This window comes from Micromesistius poutassou, assembly GCF_964030765.1.
Source record: "Micromesistius poutassou genome assembly, chromosome: 8".
Taxonomy (NCBI): Eukaryota; Metazoa; Chordata; class Actinopteri; order Gadiformes; family Gadidae; genus Micromesistius; species Micromesistius poutassou.
In genome coordinates this window covers 12,938,833-12,956,670 of record NC_140278.1, presented here as the reverse complement: position 1 = coordinate 12,956,670, position 17,838 = coordinate 12,938,833, and the positions used below count along the sequence as shown (strand labels likewise).

Sequence of the window (17,838 nt, the reverse complement as noted above, 5' to 3'; positions counted from 1 at the left end):
TCCAAACACACAGCCAATCTAGCCGCAAACTAATAGTCCTGGGCTGCTATCTACACCTCGTCCCTCTGGGATATGCACACACCCACACATACACAAACTCTTGCACGCACACACACACACACACACAAACACAAACACAAGCACACGCGCACACACACACATTCACGCACACACACGCAAGCAAGCTTACAAGCACATTCATGCACATACATACACACAAACACACACGGACACACAAAAAGAGGGTGATGTGACATCAGGCCCTATGTGTAAAAGTGTGTTGGTGGAGTAAACGACCATTATGAATACTCCTTCCAGGCACTTAAAATGTCCGTCCTACATCACGGGGGATTTTGACTCCCCACCCCCCCAATAACCGCAGGAACCACAGGGATTTCCATCCGCCTGGCTGCATCCTGAATCAAGCAGCCAGATATTTCAACCATCCACACCACACCACACGCCAAAACACTGAGAGCCACTGGGGTGGGGACCAGGAGCATGAGTGTGAGAGTGTGTATGTCAGGGTGTGCATGTGAAAGAGTAAGAAAGAAAGGAATCCACATAATCAGTATGTATGCATTTCTGTATTTTTTAACGATGTATGTGTGTGCGTGTGTGTGTGTGTGTGTGTGTGCATGTGTGTGTGTGTGCGTGTGTGTGCATGTGTGTGTGTGGATGTGTGTGTGTGCATGTGAGTGTGTGTGCATATTTCTGTCTGTGTGTGTGTGTGCATACATGGCGGCGAGCATGCGTGTGGGGGTGTGTGTTAGTGTAACCTTCCTGGTAAATGTTTCAGGTCCGGGTGTGATGGCATGCTGTACCTAAAGGACAGGGACTGCAGTGGGCGGTCTGATACAGTCCAGGCCTGAGGAAACAGGCTACCCCTTTGCACGTGTGGACATGAGCTATGTGTGTGTGTGTGTGTGTGTGTGTGTGTGTGTGTGTGTGTGTGTGTGTGTGTGTGTGTGTGTCGGTCTATGTGAACGTGAGTGCATGCTCTCGTACGAGATTGACCTCAATTGGCCCGTCGATGCATCTGTAGACTATGATTGACAGCAAAATGTGTCGAGCAGAGAGAGAGAGACAGAGGGAGAGAAAGAGAGGGAGAGAGAGGAGGTGTGTGTGTGTGTGTGTGGGGTGACGCCTAAAGAGGACCTATTAGAGGTTTATGTTACAATGCAATTATAAAGCACTTCTGCACCATTCTCCCACAAGTGAGTTCGCTCCATTTTCTCTCTTCCTTCCTTTCTTCATCCCTCTCTCTGTCATTCCAACCCCCTCCCCCGTCTCTGCCTTCCCCTCCTTCGCCCCCTATCTCCCTACTCCATCTCTCTCTCATCCCCTCTATACCTCTATATCTCTCCTGCTTTAAGCCCTATCCCTCTCACTCCTCTGCCTCCTCTGCCTCTTCTTCCACTCCTGTCCATCACTCCTATCCCACATGCTCCTATCTCACTCCTCTCCCTCTACCTTTTCTTCTCACTCCTCTGCCTCTAGCTCCTCTGCCTCTACCTCTTCTTCCACTCCTCTATCCTCTCACTCATATCCATCTCGCAACTCTGCCTCTCACTCCTCATTCAAAGCAAAAATACAACAAATCAGAAAAGAACAATGTGTGTCTGGGTGTGTTTGTGTGTGTGCGTGCTTAGACATTGCTGGCTTTGGGTATCCTCCCCGGGTCACTCTATCAGAGACATGTCCACCTCTATGATGAAAGTGTGTACTTCAATGTCCTAAAAAAGATCCCTCTTTGGGACTGTTAGGATCCAGACCATATACCCCCCCCCCCCCCCCCCCCACACACACAGTCTATTAATGTTGAGATGGGAGTTCTGTGAATTCTCAGGAAGACCAGAGGAGAGAGAAAGAGGACTGGGGAAAGATAACTTTTACAAACCTAATGGCTCCAATAAAATGAAATTGGCAGAGTTGCAGCATCAGGGTGAGGGGTTTGCGACCCAAAACGATGTCGCAGTTTGCACTGGAGAGCTAACAGTCAGAATGGACGCATACCAGTGTCCAACGTTTCCCCCACAGCTACGATGGTTCTCACGAGCATTGATTCATTTTTCCACATTTCTACATTCTCCAGTTATGGGTCAGTGTCACAATGATTTGTATTTCATAGCCATATGATCACACCACTGAATGAGCATTACAGTAAATAAAGCTACCATCGAATCATATCGTCAAATGTTATGTGAGAGATTATTATTATGTTTCATTTGTGTGCTGTCAAACAGTTTATCGTTTTAATGTATGGTTGTGTATCCACATGTCTTTTGTATTGGGTTCATATTCTCCGTGGGGTAGAGTTGGACAGCTCATCATCTTGGGCAAAGTGCACATGAGAACAAAGGCAAGTTACCAGTTCCTGTTATCCGCTAAGCCTAAGCCAGACGCGGAGCCCGTTTTCGGTTCATATTTGTAGAGCGACCCAAAAAATTTGTTTATGGAGCAAAGCATATCAAGCGAACACACCGGCTGTATTTCTTTGATCGTTTCGTTTAGGACTCCAGTCTATTTGGAACAATAGCAATCAAAAACATTGTTTTGCGTAATTTCCGACACGTCTGTGTGTGTTAGGCTTCAGTGAGCTCATTCTAGCCAGGCCATCGCTCTCCCCAGAGGGGTTTAGGAGAAGGACAAGGTCACGGCCTATGACGCACCACGCCGCCTTCCCGTTGTTCCAGATAGAGAGAGAGAGAGAGAGAGAGAGAGAGAGAGAGAGAGAGAGAGAGAGAGAGAGAGAGAGTGTTGAAAAGGAGGCACGGACAACCTGGTCGGACTCCGTGGCGTGGTCCAACCAACGAGGGAGACAGGCCTGGGTCTGGTAAGCTCATCGAGTGAGGCCTGGACCAGGCGAAGGCCCGTGGGGGGACGGATGGCTCGAGGTGTTAACTGAAAGGGGCCGGGACCCCGCCCGGGCCCCATGCTGTGTTTTTACAGTGCTGGCCTCTGGTGGCTCCCTTAAGTGCATGACAGGAATGTCATGTTTGCAACAGCACAGATCTCCAGGGGGTGCATCTAATTGTAGCAGCGACCTTGAGTCAAAGGTGTTTACTGATACAGGGGTCATTATATGAGGGAGTGGAGAGATGATATTTGGTGGCTGGCTAGAGCGCATCCCCACTGTGCAGGAGGGAGAAGAGAAGGGACCGAAACATGGGACACCAGCCAAGCATTCCCGGGCTTAGGCAGGAAGCAGCATTAGAACCAGAACCAACAGCAGACGGACAGAGTCGCTAACATCTCCTCCCGTTGGCTGCAGGTCACGTGACCTGTGCTGGGCCCAAGATCCACATGGAGACTAAGAAATGCGTGCACTATGACCCTGGCTTCAGTTCACAACATTCCCTTTTCTAAACCTTGACAGGAACAGGGGCATGTGTGTGGAGTCTACATTTCTTTAGATGGATTTAGATAGAAATTAAGATACATAGACGGAGAGGGGAGAAAGAGAAGCAGGGATAGACAGGGGGAGAGAAAGAGAGAACAGGAAGTCCATCAAAGAGACAGCAAGAGGTCTGTGGTTGTTTTAGAAGCCATGAGGCCTCTGGTACTTTAGCGAAACATCAGCTCAGACACAGATAACTGAAAGCTGCAAAAACACTCATACGGCAGGGCAGCGTTGATGTTGTGGAAATATGAGCCCGAGTCTTATCGCCTTCAATATTGTCCTAACCCCCCGATGAAATCAGGTATGTGCGCTACAATTAGCTCAGAGGTCTACACATCGGCAGAGCTCTCTTTTTTAATGAGCTGCATTAGCGAGGTTTAAACACTTAGCGCTCAAACTCTGGCGATGCCGTGTCCCATTTGATCCAGTATCAGACAATGATGTTCATGATCATGAACACATATTTTATATTCTGCGGATACGCGGCGCAATAACAAATGACAGAACGGTTTTGGAATTGCATTTTTCATCGATGATGACGTCTGGCCCGCTCTGAGTGTTTTTCTTCCAAGAAGTTCCTGAAAACACAGAGGTCATTTTTTGCTGGTAAAATGAGATGTGGTATTCGTTCAGTGTGCCAGATCACAACTCTCTTCTTCTTGGTAAGTGTGTGTGTGCACATGCCTGTGTATAAACACACATGTGTGAGGTAAGAGTGCCACAAGTGAGGTAAGAGCAGCGATTAACCGTGATCGATGATTAATTCAACTTGACTTACTGACTTACTGTGAGCAATTATGGCTATGTCTTTTCTCAAGCTGCACTTTCTCACACTCGCCATGGAAACACACGGGGGTCCCAAAACATGTGCTCACCACACACACGCACGCAGGCACACACACACACACACACACAAATATACACACACATGCCGCAGATCAACAGCCCACCCTCCACTCAACCTCAAAACCACAAAGGGTTAAGTATCATCAATCTTCTTTAACAATGCTGTCAGGACGTTGTCAGCGGAGGGCTGACGGAGGCACACAGATAATGGCGAGATGCTAATGATTGTGTATATTCGTGTTTGTGTATGCACAGTGTTGGATACAGGTTTAACTGTGCATGCACAACGTGTGATTCTGTGGAGAATGTGTGTCTGTGAGTGTGTATACCTTCAATCCCTAATAAAAGCCAGTTCTCACAGAGCTAACCTCTGGATGCTTGTGAGTACCACTTTGTGGTTCTGCATGGCTGCATGAGCACTTGGTATGTGTGCATAAGTGTGCACATGCAGATGTTTTATCACTGTTATATTTCACTTGGATCACTTGCATCATTTGTGGCCTTTAATGAGGGCCTTTTTACTTTCTATACACTCTTTCTCATAAAAAAGACACCAATGAGGCAACATGCAATAAATATCAAATAAATATGAATATTGATTTTGAAAGTGTGCAAGATAACCTCACATAATAAAAAGGCTGTGACGGAATGCCTTTAATAAACTAGAATAAGCCAGCCCTCTACTCTTTCTTGGCGCTGAACTGAATTCACAGTTTACTGTGGAGGGAAGTCTTTACAATTAATGACAGATTCAACAATCATAGTTAACATTTCATTGGCATAAATAAACTATGGTTTGTACATGGTTTATCTCTGCATAATAAATTTTATTGAAATAAAAAAGTATTTCACTTTAATAAATAAAAGATTGTTGTAAATGAAGAATTTAGTGATACACATGATTGAGTAAATTCAAAAAGAAAAAAATTATATATAATAAGATTGTGCGTGCATAGTAACGCCAAGCCCTGGTGGATTTCTGACCCTGTGTGTGTGTGGTGGGTGCGGGAGGGGTACATGTGTGTGAGTGGTGGGTGTGGGGGGGGGTTACCTGCGCGGACTTGTGGGAGCGCCAGCTGTACTGGTGGCTGTGCAGGCTGGCCAGCAGCACGTTCTCGTCCGTGTCCACCTGGCCGAAGCGCAGCGTCTCGTGGGTGTCGTTGCAGATCACGTAATGGCTGTAGAGCAGTTCCTCCGCCTCCACCCTCCCATTCTGATAGGGGGAGGGATGAAGAGAGAGAGAGAGAGAGAGAGAGAGAGAGAGAGAGAGAGAGGGGGGGGGGAGAGAGAGTTAGAGAGTGGGAGAGAGGGAGAGATAAAGAAAGAGCAAGAGGGGGTGAGAGAGAGAAAGAGAGGGAAAGATAGAGACAGACAGAGAAAGCGAGGGTTAAAGGGATGTGAGGAAAAAGACAAGGAAGAACTTGAGTTAACCGATGGATGGATGGATGGATGGATGGTTCATACACAGATACACAGTAAAAAGCTAGGTGTGTGTGTGTGTGTGACATGCATGCCCCTGTGTGTTTGAGTGCATGCTTGTGTGTGTGGCATTGTTCATGGTGCACGTGTGGCTCAGGCAGCAGCGCGTGGGCCTGGCACCTACAGCATTTACTTGCCCGGCTGTCAGCCTGGGGGAGGGCACGGTGAGTGACATCATGGCTGGGACTAGCACAACCCCTACAGGCCAGGGAATCACATCACAGCCCTGACTGCTCCGAGTGGGCTATGGGGCCAATTCTACCCCTTGGTCTCTCTCACACACACACACACACACACACACACACACACACACACACACACACACACACACACACACACACACACACACACACACACACACACACACACACACACACACACACACACATACAAATCGAAAAGTATGAAACCAGCAGAAGGCCTCTCTCTAGAGCCGTCCTGGACTTCTTCAAAGCAACTCCCTTTATTGTAACATCTCTTCCCTGAACTAAATGTTTCCTCTTGGAGATGTAAGCTCATTTCAAATAGCAACCCTGTTTGTACATCGCTGGGTGTGTGTGTTTGCGCGTGTGCGTGTGTGTGTATGTGTGTGTGTGTGTGCGGGCGTGCATGCGTGTGTGTGTGCATGCATGAGCGCTTTTTAAGATAGAATACAACACATGAAAAAAGGCTGGGTTCCTAGGCCACATTCCTGCACGCGGGAGTCATCCATGTATTGCGCATTGTGAGGACAAAACACAACATGGTGGACTCTGGCCCACCTACAGCCACGGGTCACGGAGATAGCGATCATAACCCTATGGAAACACAGTGAAGTCATGAAGTGCACCAGGGATGGTGACCACTCATACATAACCTTTGCATGCAATAGCGGGAAGAGATGACCGCTCCGGTCTTGGAGGAACAAAGCCCCACTGGCCTATCGAAGCACCAAGCACACTGAAACAGTAACAGCAGAGAGGAAATGGTAAGAGTAAAGTAAGAGAGGGAGAGAGAGCCAGAGAGAGTGATAGAATAAATGTGATTTGTATATGTGCACATCACTAAGGTCTCCTCTTAAGACTCCCCTGCCTCCCCCACCCCCCCCCAACCCCAACCACCCCGATGTCCCCGCATCCTCGATGTCTTCGAGACACACAAGAATGCGGTTCCATCGGCCTGTCCCGCGGAACTATCCCGGGCTGTCTGAATTAAGAGGGTCCCGCTGTGCACGCTGCAAATGGTGGGAGGTGAGAGGCTGACGGTTAAGGGAGACTGGCAGTAAAAGCTTTGGGTCGGTCTGCCAGGCACGTAGCCACGTCTGAGCTTGTTGATGCTAGTGGAAACGGATGGGAAAGTTTACACCATAAAAAAAGGGGCTTTAAATGATAGCGAGAGAGAGAGAGACAGAGACAGACAGACAGAGAGAGAGAGAGTGCGACAGAGCCCAAGAATGAGAGATGAAGATAGGCATAGCGAGAGAGCAGGAGAGAGATTGAGAAAGAGAGCGGGAGATGCATTCTGCGGTGGGACAGCTGCGACTGCTTTCAAATCCATCCGCCGGTTTTATAGTGGAACACTATCTGGGCTATGTATGTACGCCCCCATCCCCTTCCCAATGTGACACTGCGATTTACAAACTTCCTGCCGCCATCTTTGAGATGCCATCGCTAAGCTTTGTCTCTCTTTGATGGTATCGTCTGCCGACGCAGATTCATTAGGGCAACATGATCCGGACTTCACAACGGCTTCCTCGCAGTAATCATAATCACTCCCGGGCTCTGTCTCTCTCTCTGGGCTGCTTTGAGCACTGGGTTTTACAGACAGAAGATATAGAGATAGCCAACGCAAACTCCTTGTTAAAAAGCACAAGATGACAGCGCGTGAGAGAGACAGAGCCCCCCTTGCTGGAATCAAAGTATCTGTTTTCCCGTAATCTACCCCGATTACATTACCACGGCTCTTACTCTGAGGTTTTTCAAAGATCAGAGGAGCTTGGAAGAGATGACAAGGTACACTAAGATGTCTTGGATTCACATTGCTAATATCTACCCCCCCAGTGCCAGGGAGAGATGGGCATGAAACAGGACCCCATGTCCCCTGACTTACAAACGAGTCAACCGAGAAACCTGTAAAACGGATATTGTGAAGCAATAATCAGGTCCCAAACACCTATATCCATTTCTCGCCAACAGGGCCGTTAGCGGCGCGGACATCTGCCACCGGCGGCAACATGATCCCCATATTTGCCGTCTCTTTTCCGGTTTGCCGAAAAAGAGGGGGTGAATGGTTCAAACGCTGTAAAAAGAGTGAAATGGTGGAAGGAATTCCTGTTGTCTCGGGTGCACTTACCAGGGCCTCGGAGCGTTCTGTGAGAAAGTGGTGTGTGTAAATACTACTGGGCTTTCGTGTGGCTTTCCTCTAAAGCCACATCCCTGGGGGCTGGCTGGGGGGGTGGGTTTGGGGGGTGAGACTGACACTGAGGGTTGAGGGGGACCCAGAGTTGGTTAGGGGGGGCTTTGGACCTGAGGTTAGGAGGGTCGGGGCGGGGGGGGGGGGGGGGGGGGGGGGATGTTGAGGTTGAGGTTGGGGCTGCTTTCCGGGGGCTGGAGATGCAAGCAGGGTTAAGGAACAGATTAGGGTTTTTTCCCACATTTTCTTTCCCCAGGTATGAAATTATTCAATCAAATTATTATGACATTATTCCATGTTCCATATGCCATTTATTCCTTCCATAACCCTGTGTGATATGTTGTGCCATTTCTTCATCTGGGTATCATTTGGGGAGAATGAAAAACAACTGTGTGTGTGGGTGGCAGAGCTGAAATTCAGAGCTGAATTGGAACCTGGGTTCAAAGTTGGCATCAGGAGTGATACTTATATTTAAGGTAAGAAATCGTTGCGGATGAGACAGCAGATGTATCCAACCAAAGATGTCAGATACATGTGAAACCATCTTGAGTGGACCACCAGAGAGTTGGCGATGCTCTGCTCCAAAAGGAACTGACGGGCAGATACAGTATCTGTGACCAACACTCAGAGCTAATGTTAGCGCCCCCTCTTCCACACAACACAACCGCTTCTCTCAGTATCCATCTAGTTACCGACTCTGGCACCCTTCCAGACCCTCCTGGTTGTGGTTTGTGTGGTATGACCGGGATAGCGGTGTCGGTGGGAGGACTGGAAACGTGTAGTAGTTGAGAGGGGTCTTCTTCTCACTTTTACCCAGAGAGCCCAGTGCGGTTCACTGCGGTTCACTGCTTCCCTGCATGCACCACATCACAACCGGCCCGGCCCCGCTCGCCTTGACACCAGGAAACATGAAAATCACGGCAACAATTAGAACCTTGAGGACACATTCTTCTCCTGCGAGAGAGGAACGGAGCGTGTTTGTGTTTCCAACTGCCCCGATTAACCTTCTTTTTTTCAGTCCAGATCCTCCTAGGCCTGGTGTCTTACCCCAACAATCTCTGCCATGTGTACGTTTCTGTGTGATGCCGTGTGTGTGTGTGTGTGTGTGTGTGTGTGTGTGGGTGTGTGTATATTATAGTCTCCTTCAGTATGATACTTTACAGATGAGCTTCCCTCCACAATGGTGAAACACCCCACCTTCCGGGGAAGGTCTGCGTTTAATCGTAACCTTTACAATCCTTCGTTGCAGTCGCACCCTTTAAAATCCCCCCCCCACCAACCCCCACCCTTCTCCTTTATATAAAGTTGACTTAAGCCCTGCACAGAAGATTGGGGTGGGGTGGGGTGCAGAAAACCGGAATGTTCCATGGGCACCGCGCTCAACTTCCTCTGAAGCAGGCCAAATGGGAAATTACAGAGCCTCTGCTTACGTATCCACTTTTTTTTTTTTTGCATTTCTTTACTTGACCTCTCCCTCCACCCCGTTAGGATGGAGCTATTGTAGCCACATGCGGCTCATTCCACTTATAATTATAGTATGTGTGCCCCCTCTTGTTCTGCAGAGTGGTGGAGGCTGGAGGTGGTTAGGACGTTCCTCACCAGTTACAAGGCGGTTGCTGCTGCAGCTGCTGTTTGGGCCAACTCACGGCGATCCAACGGGCACACTCACTTTATACGCTGCTTTCTGTTTTTTCTCAACATCAAGCACAAGGCAATAAATGTATTGCCAAGCGGGGAAACAAGGTTGTGCTGGTGATTGTACCAGAGCAGTTTCCATGTGTGTCAGTGGAGAATATCTGCATCTGCAAACTGTCTGCACAGAGAGTGGGTGTTTGTGTATGTGTGTGTGTGTGTGTGTGTGTGTGTGTGTACGCCTGTGTCTTGTCCACGATGACAGAAAAGGGCAGTGAGAGATGTGTCATTGGTGAAAGGCGACGGCGAAGACCAAAGTGTCCAAGTGATCACTCCTTCAGCATCAGGAGAGAGACTCATTGCAACAGCACGACAAGTCATGCTCGGCATTCTGGGTACTGACCGCCATGGATACCACCGCCACAGTGGTCCAAAACACCCAAGCTGAATACTCAGCCCTTTCACTGCAGCACCACCACCACCACCAACCCACTCCCATGTCCTCTTTATGGTCCATTTACCCGGCCCAAATAGGGGGAACTTTCTCTGTGTGCTGAATGAGGCAATGTGGGGATGGGTCAAGCAGAACCCATCAACAGAAACGCTCCGTTACGTTGACTCAGAAGAGCCGGCAATGCCGCTAAAAAGGAAAACAATGGTATTAAGTGTTCGGCCAATACAATCATTTTGCCATCAGTGGCTCCCTGGTCTTCCAAGGCACCTCATCTCACTTCATTTCCCACCGGGGAAGAAGCTCACAGTTGCAGCTCGGAACACACACACACACATCGTACGCACACACACCCACACACAAACACACTGGGATTTCTTCGTCTTATCCAGCACGCTTTGTGTGTCCTTATGGGACTGTGGTTGTGTGTGTTGAGCGATACATGTCTGTGTGGTGGTTGGAAGCAAGGTTTAGTGCCTCAGTTCTCCAGGGGCTAATATACGAGTCAGCGGCATCACAGCTGAGCTGAAAGGAGCCGCCATGGGGGAAAACGAGACATGGAGCGCGTTGTGTGCATATCTGTGTGTGTGTATGTGTGTGTGTGTGTGTGTGTGTGATTGTGCATGTATGTGTGTAGGAGTGCGCATGTGTGTATTTCATGTGTATGTGCATGCATGTGTGTGTGTGTGTCTATGTACCTGTGCGTGCCATGCACGCGTGCGTGCGTGCGTGCGTGTGTGTGTGTGTGTGTGTGCGTGCGCAACTAGTGGGCTGAGGCCAGACGAGGCCTTGGCAGGTGTCACCACTCTAGTTTAACCGTGTTATTACGGGCAACACCTCACACACCAACATCCTGGCTACCAGCAACGGTGGTGAGAACCAGAACCTGAGCAGCGATGGGTTGAGCCGCAACGTTAGCAGCTGGTCTGGAGAACGTGTCCTCTGGCAGTCAATGTGCGTCTCCCTAGAAACAGCCTCCAAAGATGTGTGCTGTGCGCATAATTGAATAAATGTTTTCCCCATCTTTTAATTATTATTATTTGTTTTAAAGAGGGGATGTTTCAACCCTCAGATGACGTTTGCTCATGTTCCCCCGTTAGCGATGACGCCGGCTCGGTTAATGTTCCTACCAGAGAAAAGCCATCAAAGTTACCCTCTCTTGGTTATTGTTTCATTGGGTCAGAGGCTGCTGTACCTGCTGCCAGCTCTGCAGGGCGGTGTCCAGGGTGTGGATGCTGTACTGGCTGATGGTGAGCAACACGGGCTCCACAAACATGCTGCCGTCCAGGACGCTGGTCTGGGGGGAGCGGGTGACCGAGGCCTGGCCCTGAAGCCCACAGGAAGACGGGGAAAGTCATTTGGATTGGGATCCAACTCTGGATCAAAATCTGATGACATTATTTCTGACACACTTTTCTTCGCACCCTTAAATGGTTTACAGGAAAACATAAGACAACGGAACAAACGAGGAATAATGATTCATAAGAGAAGACGGAGCGAGAGACATAACATATGTCTTTCACGTCAGAAGTCGCGATAAAGAGACTCTATACCTGCTTTGTTGCATGCGGGGAAGGGGTTAACCTAACAATTGTTAGTGTTTGGCACTTGGTTCTATGAACATCCTTACTGTACAGACAGCGATATATAGTTTCTCTCTCTTCTGACAAATGTACTGATTGTAAGTCGCTTTGAATATAAAAGTGCCTGCTAAATGCCCTAAATGTAAATGTACCTGGAGTGCGAAGGGCTGCAGGATCTGGAGGTAGGTCAGGTTGCGGTACTCGAGCAGCCGGCAGTCCAGGCGGGTGGAGAAGTGGAACTCCTGGCTGAGGCGGGCGCCGCTGTTCCACTGCCGCAGGTAGAGCCGGGGCTCGCTGGCACCCACCACCATGAACTCCTGCTCCTGGGGCAACTTCCTGTCCGGCAGGAAGGGCCGCAGGCGCTGGCAGGGAGCTGGAGACGTGGGATGTTTGTGAGATTGTTTGTACAAACTCATAATGATCCTTCTAATCGTCATCTAGCAATATAATAGCAAATATCATTTACAACAGGATGTCCTGGTGGTAGTTAGCAACATTTAATCATCCAAATGAGTAAGACTTTTGTTAGGGATTTGTTTTGAATTGGATAGATTCAGCATGGAACAAGGAGGTCAATTTGGCTGGGGGGGTGGGGGTGAGGGGGGGGGGTTGTTTAATGTAATCCTACTGGGAAGAGATCCTCCTTTACCTGTGCCCAGCTGCTCCAGGTGGTGGCAGAGGTGCACCTCCATGTGGGCCAGTTGCATGGAGACTCCCAGGGAGTGGACAAACCAGGGGGCGAAGCACGAGTCCACACGGGTGCAGGCTGCCAGCGCCTTGGGAGACACCAGCTGGTCGCAGGGCAGCTGGGAGCCAGACTCACTGTCTGAACTGGAGGTGGAGCGCGAGAGACAGAGATAGAGCGCGAGAGAGAGAGAGAGACAGAGAGAGAGAGAGAAGAGAGAGAGAGAGAGAGAGAGAGAGAGAGAGAGAGAAAGAGAGACAGAGAGAGAGAGAAAGAAAGAGAGAGAGTAAGTGTAATAGCGGGAGAGTGAGATAAATAGAGAGAGAGGGACGGAGGGGGAGAGAGAGAGGTAGGAAATAAACAAACTTGATGAGTTTGTGATTCCTGTCTATGAAAGTAAAACAATATACAAACTTCAAAGCACTATGATGCAGGTAACAGGGAAATAAGACAAGAATAATAAGCGGCATCCGGTTTCCATGACTAATGATAATGACACAAAGAGGTTGGTCATGTGGACAATATAATAAATTATTTATCCTCCATCACATCCTGGCCAGATCTCAAGGCTGCGATAGTCTGATTCCCATTATCGGTCATTTCCGCCGTCTAACGTTCAGTGATTTAAACGAAAAGGAACACTATAAGTACTCCACAGCGAGGAACAATGTTTGGAATATTAATAGAGGGAAGAGACAGAGACAACGATGGGCTGATCCAGCTCAGCGGTACCTTGGGGCGGCCCCCCTCTGCAGACAGTAATAGCGTGTCACAGTTGATGACGGTGAACGGGAGGTAATTGAAGTGAATGACCATTTGCTCAGTAATTTGCTGCTACCATGATCCACCAATAAAAACAGAACTACAGCATGAAACGCTCGCCACCGGGAATGAGAGAGAGAGAGAGTGGGCGGGCGGGGGGGGGGGGGGGGGGGGAAGAGGAAGCAATGAAATTACATATTTATTTATATATAAGAATAAAATGTGGACATAAACGCTGGTGGTGCAGTGGAGCACGTCTAGAAAAGATAAGCATCATATGTTGACAATTTTCAGGACTTCCAGTCGGCAGCACAGCCGAGTTGTCTTTCCTGCTGGAAACCGAAGTAAGGTAGATGAAACGAGTGAGCACGGAAAAAAGGGGAACCTAGTTTGATCAAAAAGGACCAATAATTTAAACATAAAGGAAATGTAGTGTTTGGAGTATGATTATAATGAAACGCAGATGTATATTTTACTTTACACTGCATCTGGTGCCATGTTTTTTTTTTTTTCTTTATTTCTTTACTTTTGGGGGGGGGGGGTACTCCCTGTTTCTACTCCTACATGTTTTGTTATTCCTCCCATTCTGTTCCTCTCCTCTCGGAGAACTCTAAGACACACAGAATGTAGACTTGGCCGCTCACTTCCAACCAAAGACCCCCAGAACACCAGGAGGGAGTGAGGTGAGGGGAGGAGGGGAGGAAGGGAGAGAAAGAGAGAGAGCGTGAGAGAGAGAAAGACAGAGAGAAAGAGAGAGAGAGTGTGAGAGAGAGAGAAAGAGAGAGAGAGAGAGAAAGAGAGCGAAAAAGAGAGAGCACGAGTGAGAGAGAGAAAGAGAGAGAGAGAGAGAGAGAAAGCTCAGGTACCCACCGACTGGCAAGTAAAGTAATGTGTGATATAGATTGAAAAGATAAACGGCCAACAGGTTTGCTGATTTTTTCCGTGCATGCAGGGCTTTATTCCCGCCTGACCTGTCCCAACCCAGAAACCCAGAGTCCACCCACCCAGAACCAGGGCCGGGCCAACAATGGCAGCCAGGTGGAGGGTGGAGGAGCCAGCTTCAATTCTGCTGGCTTCTCGTGCGGGCCCTCCCCCCCCTCACCCCCATCCCTCGATTAGATAGACTCAAGGTAAGCAGGAAGGACTCCGGATGGGCCCTGACAGCCACTCGGTGTGCTGGGAAATCTCATTAGGCCGATCTGAACGCCTTCCAAGCCCGCTCCCTGCTCCTGCGCGCCAGATGTTGAGGGCCAGCAAAACACTGCTGGTGATTCTCTCTCTCTCTCTCTCTCTCTCTCTCTCTCTCTCTCTCTCTCTCTCTCTCTCTCTCTCTCTCTCTCTCTCTCTCTCTCTCTCTCTCTCTCTCTCTCTCTCTCTCTCTCTCTCTCTCTCTCTCTCTCTCTCTCTCTCTCCCTCTCCCCCTTCCCTTCTCCTCCTCCTCCTCCCACTGACTTTGTCTCTCGCACAGATATGTGAGTCAGTGTACTGTACTGCAGTATGTTGATATGTCCATGTATACTCTACAGATTGTATAAAGGTATACACCTGATAGGACAGGCACTGATGAATGGGCCAATCTCAATGTCGTGTTTCACTTAAGATCTGCTCGTGCACACGCACAAACATGTGCGCTTGTAAAAGCACACGCACACACACACACACACACACACACACACACACACACACACACACACACACACACACACACACACACACACACACACACACACACACACACACACACACACACAGGACAGGACTGCCCTCTCTCACCTGTGCTCGTCTCCTCCAGAGTCTCCAGTGTTGCTGAGCACGATCCTCCAGAGGTCCGAGGCCACCAGCTCCTTCTGCTGGTGCCGAAGGCTGAGGCTAGGCAGCTGCAACTGGCAGGAGGTGCTCTCTGATAGGCTGAACTCCCGGTAAGGGACAAAGGCCTCCTGGAGCTCATCCCAGTACTCCAGGCTGCAGGGCACCTGTGGGTAGCGAGGCAGTGAAGGCAAGGGTTTAGACAAGCTAGTGAGGAGACTTCGGGAACAATGACTAGAGTGAACGCAAGGACGTAAGCAGAACACCGGTAACTGCCGTGAATCGATGAGGCTCTGATATTGTTGGTGCTGACTTGAGTGAAAACACATTGATTGCTAAATCAGGGGTAACTGAGGTGTCTGCTAGTGATTAAATGCTTTGACTGTTCACAGCATTCTGTTACTGAGTCTGTTGCTCACAGAAAGAACACTTTATCACTAGGTTTATGTCATGATCATAAACAATGGCCAGCACAACAAGTTCTTTTATTTAAATCACAAAAACAGTTCTCACCAGATCTCACCAGAAAAAACAACGATAAAATAAACCATGACAGTCCAATAAAACTATAACTATAAGACTATGACAGTTCATGAAGTTTAATGAAGATACGAAAAGATAACATCACACTTTCCCAGGCGGGAAGGGCTTGAAATAAATACAACTTTGACAGTGAAATAAACCTTTGACGGTTGCAGTTGTGGACCAGCAGGCCCAGCGGTGCAGCGCAGTCACGTGTAGCCGGCGGGGCATGAGAGCGCGGCCGTACTGTAAACGAACACCAGGCCTGTACCGGCATGGTGCAGGGTGGCCATTAACATTAAAGTCCTGGAGCTCCTTTTCACGCTGAATAACGATCGGGTGGCGGGAGTCTTGTTCTCACATTAGGGGCTGTGTGCTTAGGTGTCTCACACCCCGCTCGTAGCGGACGGCTACTAAGATGAACGGTGTCCAGTCAGTCTGTGTGAACCAGACCCAGACTCTAGGATTTCCCCGACCACCTGGGGCCCAGAGCCGTTGACTGATTAGCAGTGGCAGGAGAGCCTCGGCTCACCTTAAATTCATGTGGCTGATCGGCACATGTTCGTGTGTGTGTGTGTGTGTGTGTGTGTGTGTGTGTGTGTGTGTGTGTGTGTGTATGTTTGTGTGTGTCTGTGTGTGTGTGTGTCTGTGCGTTTGATTGCATGTCCAAGCACAACCAAGGACATAACAATAATCTGCTGCAGGTATGGGAGCTTCCTGGACACGGGCCAGGCTCATTGAATTGTCAGCAAGGCCACTGATGCACGTGCGTATGTCTGTGTGTGTGTGTGTGTGTGCGTGTGTTTTTACGTGATTTTGTAGCTGTACAGCTGTGTCAATCTATATGTCTGGCTGCAGTCGCGTTCTGAATTGTGCAAATATGCGCTCGCGTGTTCGTCTGTGTGTGTGTGTGTGTGCGTGTGTATTTCCTCTTGGTAAGCCGCAGATGAGGTAAGCCTCACTTACATCATGTGCACAAAATGCCACACAGGTTTTCCTGGACTCTCCTTCATCTAATTGTACCTGACAGAGTTGTGCACCCGCCGCCCTGCCACGCAGCCACTGGAGCGGAAACTCCACCGCTTCCAGGAAATTGTGTTACTAAAAAGCTGTGCTGATTTTTACCCCCACCCTCCCGCCGAAAAAACTCCATGTATTTCTTTTTCTTTTGCCAGACCCCCATCCACCTGTGATATTCTATACACATGACGGCATGCGGCCATGAATATGTAAGGTACAGAACATGGCACTGGCGGACACATTTGCATGGCTGCGTGTGCGTCATGGAGCCTGCGGGCCCTGAGAGAGATGGGAAGGATAAGGAGCTTATGGAGGACTAGGGGAGCGAGAGCGGAGATGAAAGGCGACCAGTGGTAACTCATATGTATGCTGCGTTAAGGGAGATGGGCGGGGAAGCACCTGTGTTTATTCCACAGTTATGATGGGTGTGTATATGTGTGTGTGTCTTTGTGCGAGACTTTTGACAGGCGCACACACACACACACACACACACACACACACACACACACACACACACACACACACACACACACACACACACACACACACACACACACACATACACACACTGACTCAGGAGTGTATCGAGTGTGTGTGTGTGTGTGTGTGTGTGTGTGTGTGTGTGTGTGTGTGTGTGTGTGTGTGAGTTTGTGTGTGTCCATGAACAAGAACTAATGTCGGCACTGTCTGGGAACATGTCATCAGGATAGTATTATTGTTGTCTTGGCGGTATTTGTTTCTGCCGTCTGATTTCCGTGTGTGTAGCTCTTCGAATAAACACGCGACTACACAACAGGAAACTGTCGGTAAACTGGCTGCATGGCTCCAAGATGTGTTGTACTTTAAAAAGCGCAAAATTGAAAAAGAAATACAATAAATAGCAACTTGCTGTTTATCCTCGTTCATCCAAGTGATATTTCATCGTTTGGACGCTGCACAAATGTCTGGAAAGTTCAGTCAGGGATTATTCAATGGGCTGAAATATTTGAATTGTATTTACAAATAAAATATTCATATCCAAAGACTTCTGGCGGCGGTGAGTTAAACACCAGCCTGTCATCTCTCCCGGTCCCTGTTTAGCCTTACCGCGGTGGAGCCACTACACAGCTCTGCTCCACAGACCCTCTGATCGACACTATTATTTTCTCCGATGGGTTACACCAATCAGAACGCTCCAAACTGTTTAAAGTGGGGATATGCTTTCCGTGCCGAGACCCAGATTATTATTTAAAATTGGTATTGAAACAGGCCTTGCTCA

General features: G+C 48.9%; 1 protein-coding gene across 1 annotated transcript in view; it reads right to left on the bottom strand.

Annotated features, from left to right (window-relative positions):
- The window catches only part of vps13b (vacuolar protein sorting 13 homolog B), a 322,396-nt gene that overhangs the window by 47,464 nt on the left and 257,094 nt on the right, over positions 1-17,838 (bottom strand). The window contains 5 exon segments of the mRNA XM_084471728.1: positions 5,301-5,462; positions 11,398-11,529; positions 11,938-12,158; positions 12,435-12,616; positions 15,006-15,205. Coding sequence (XP_084327854.1) covers positions 5,301-5,462; positions 11,398-11,529; positions 11,938-12,158; positions 12,435-12,616; positions 15,006-15,205 — 897 coding nt within the window.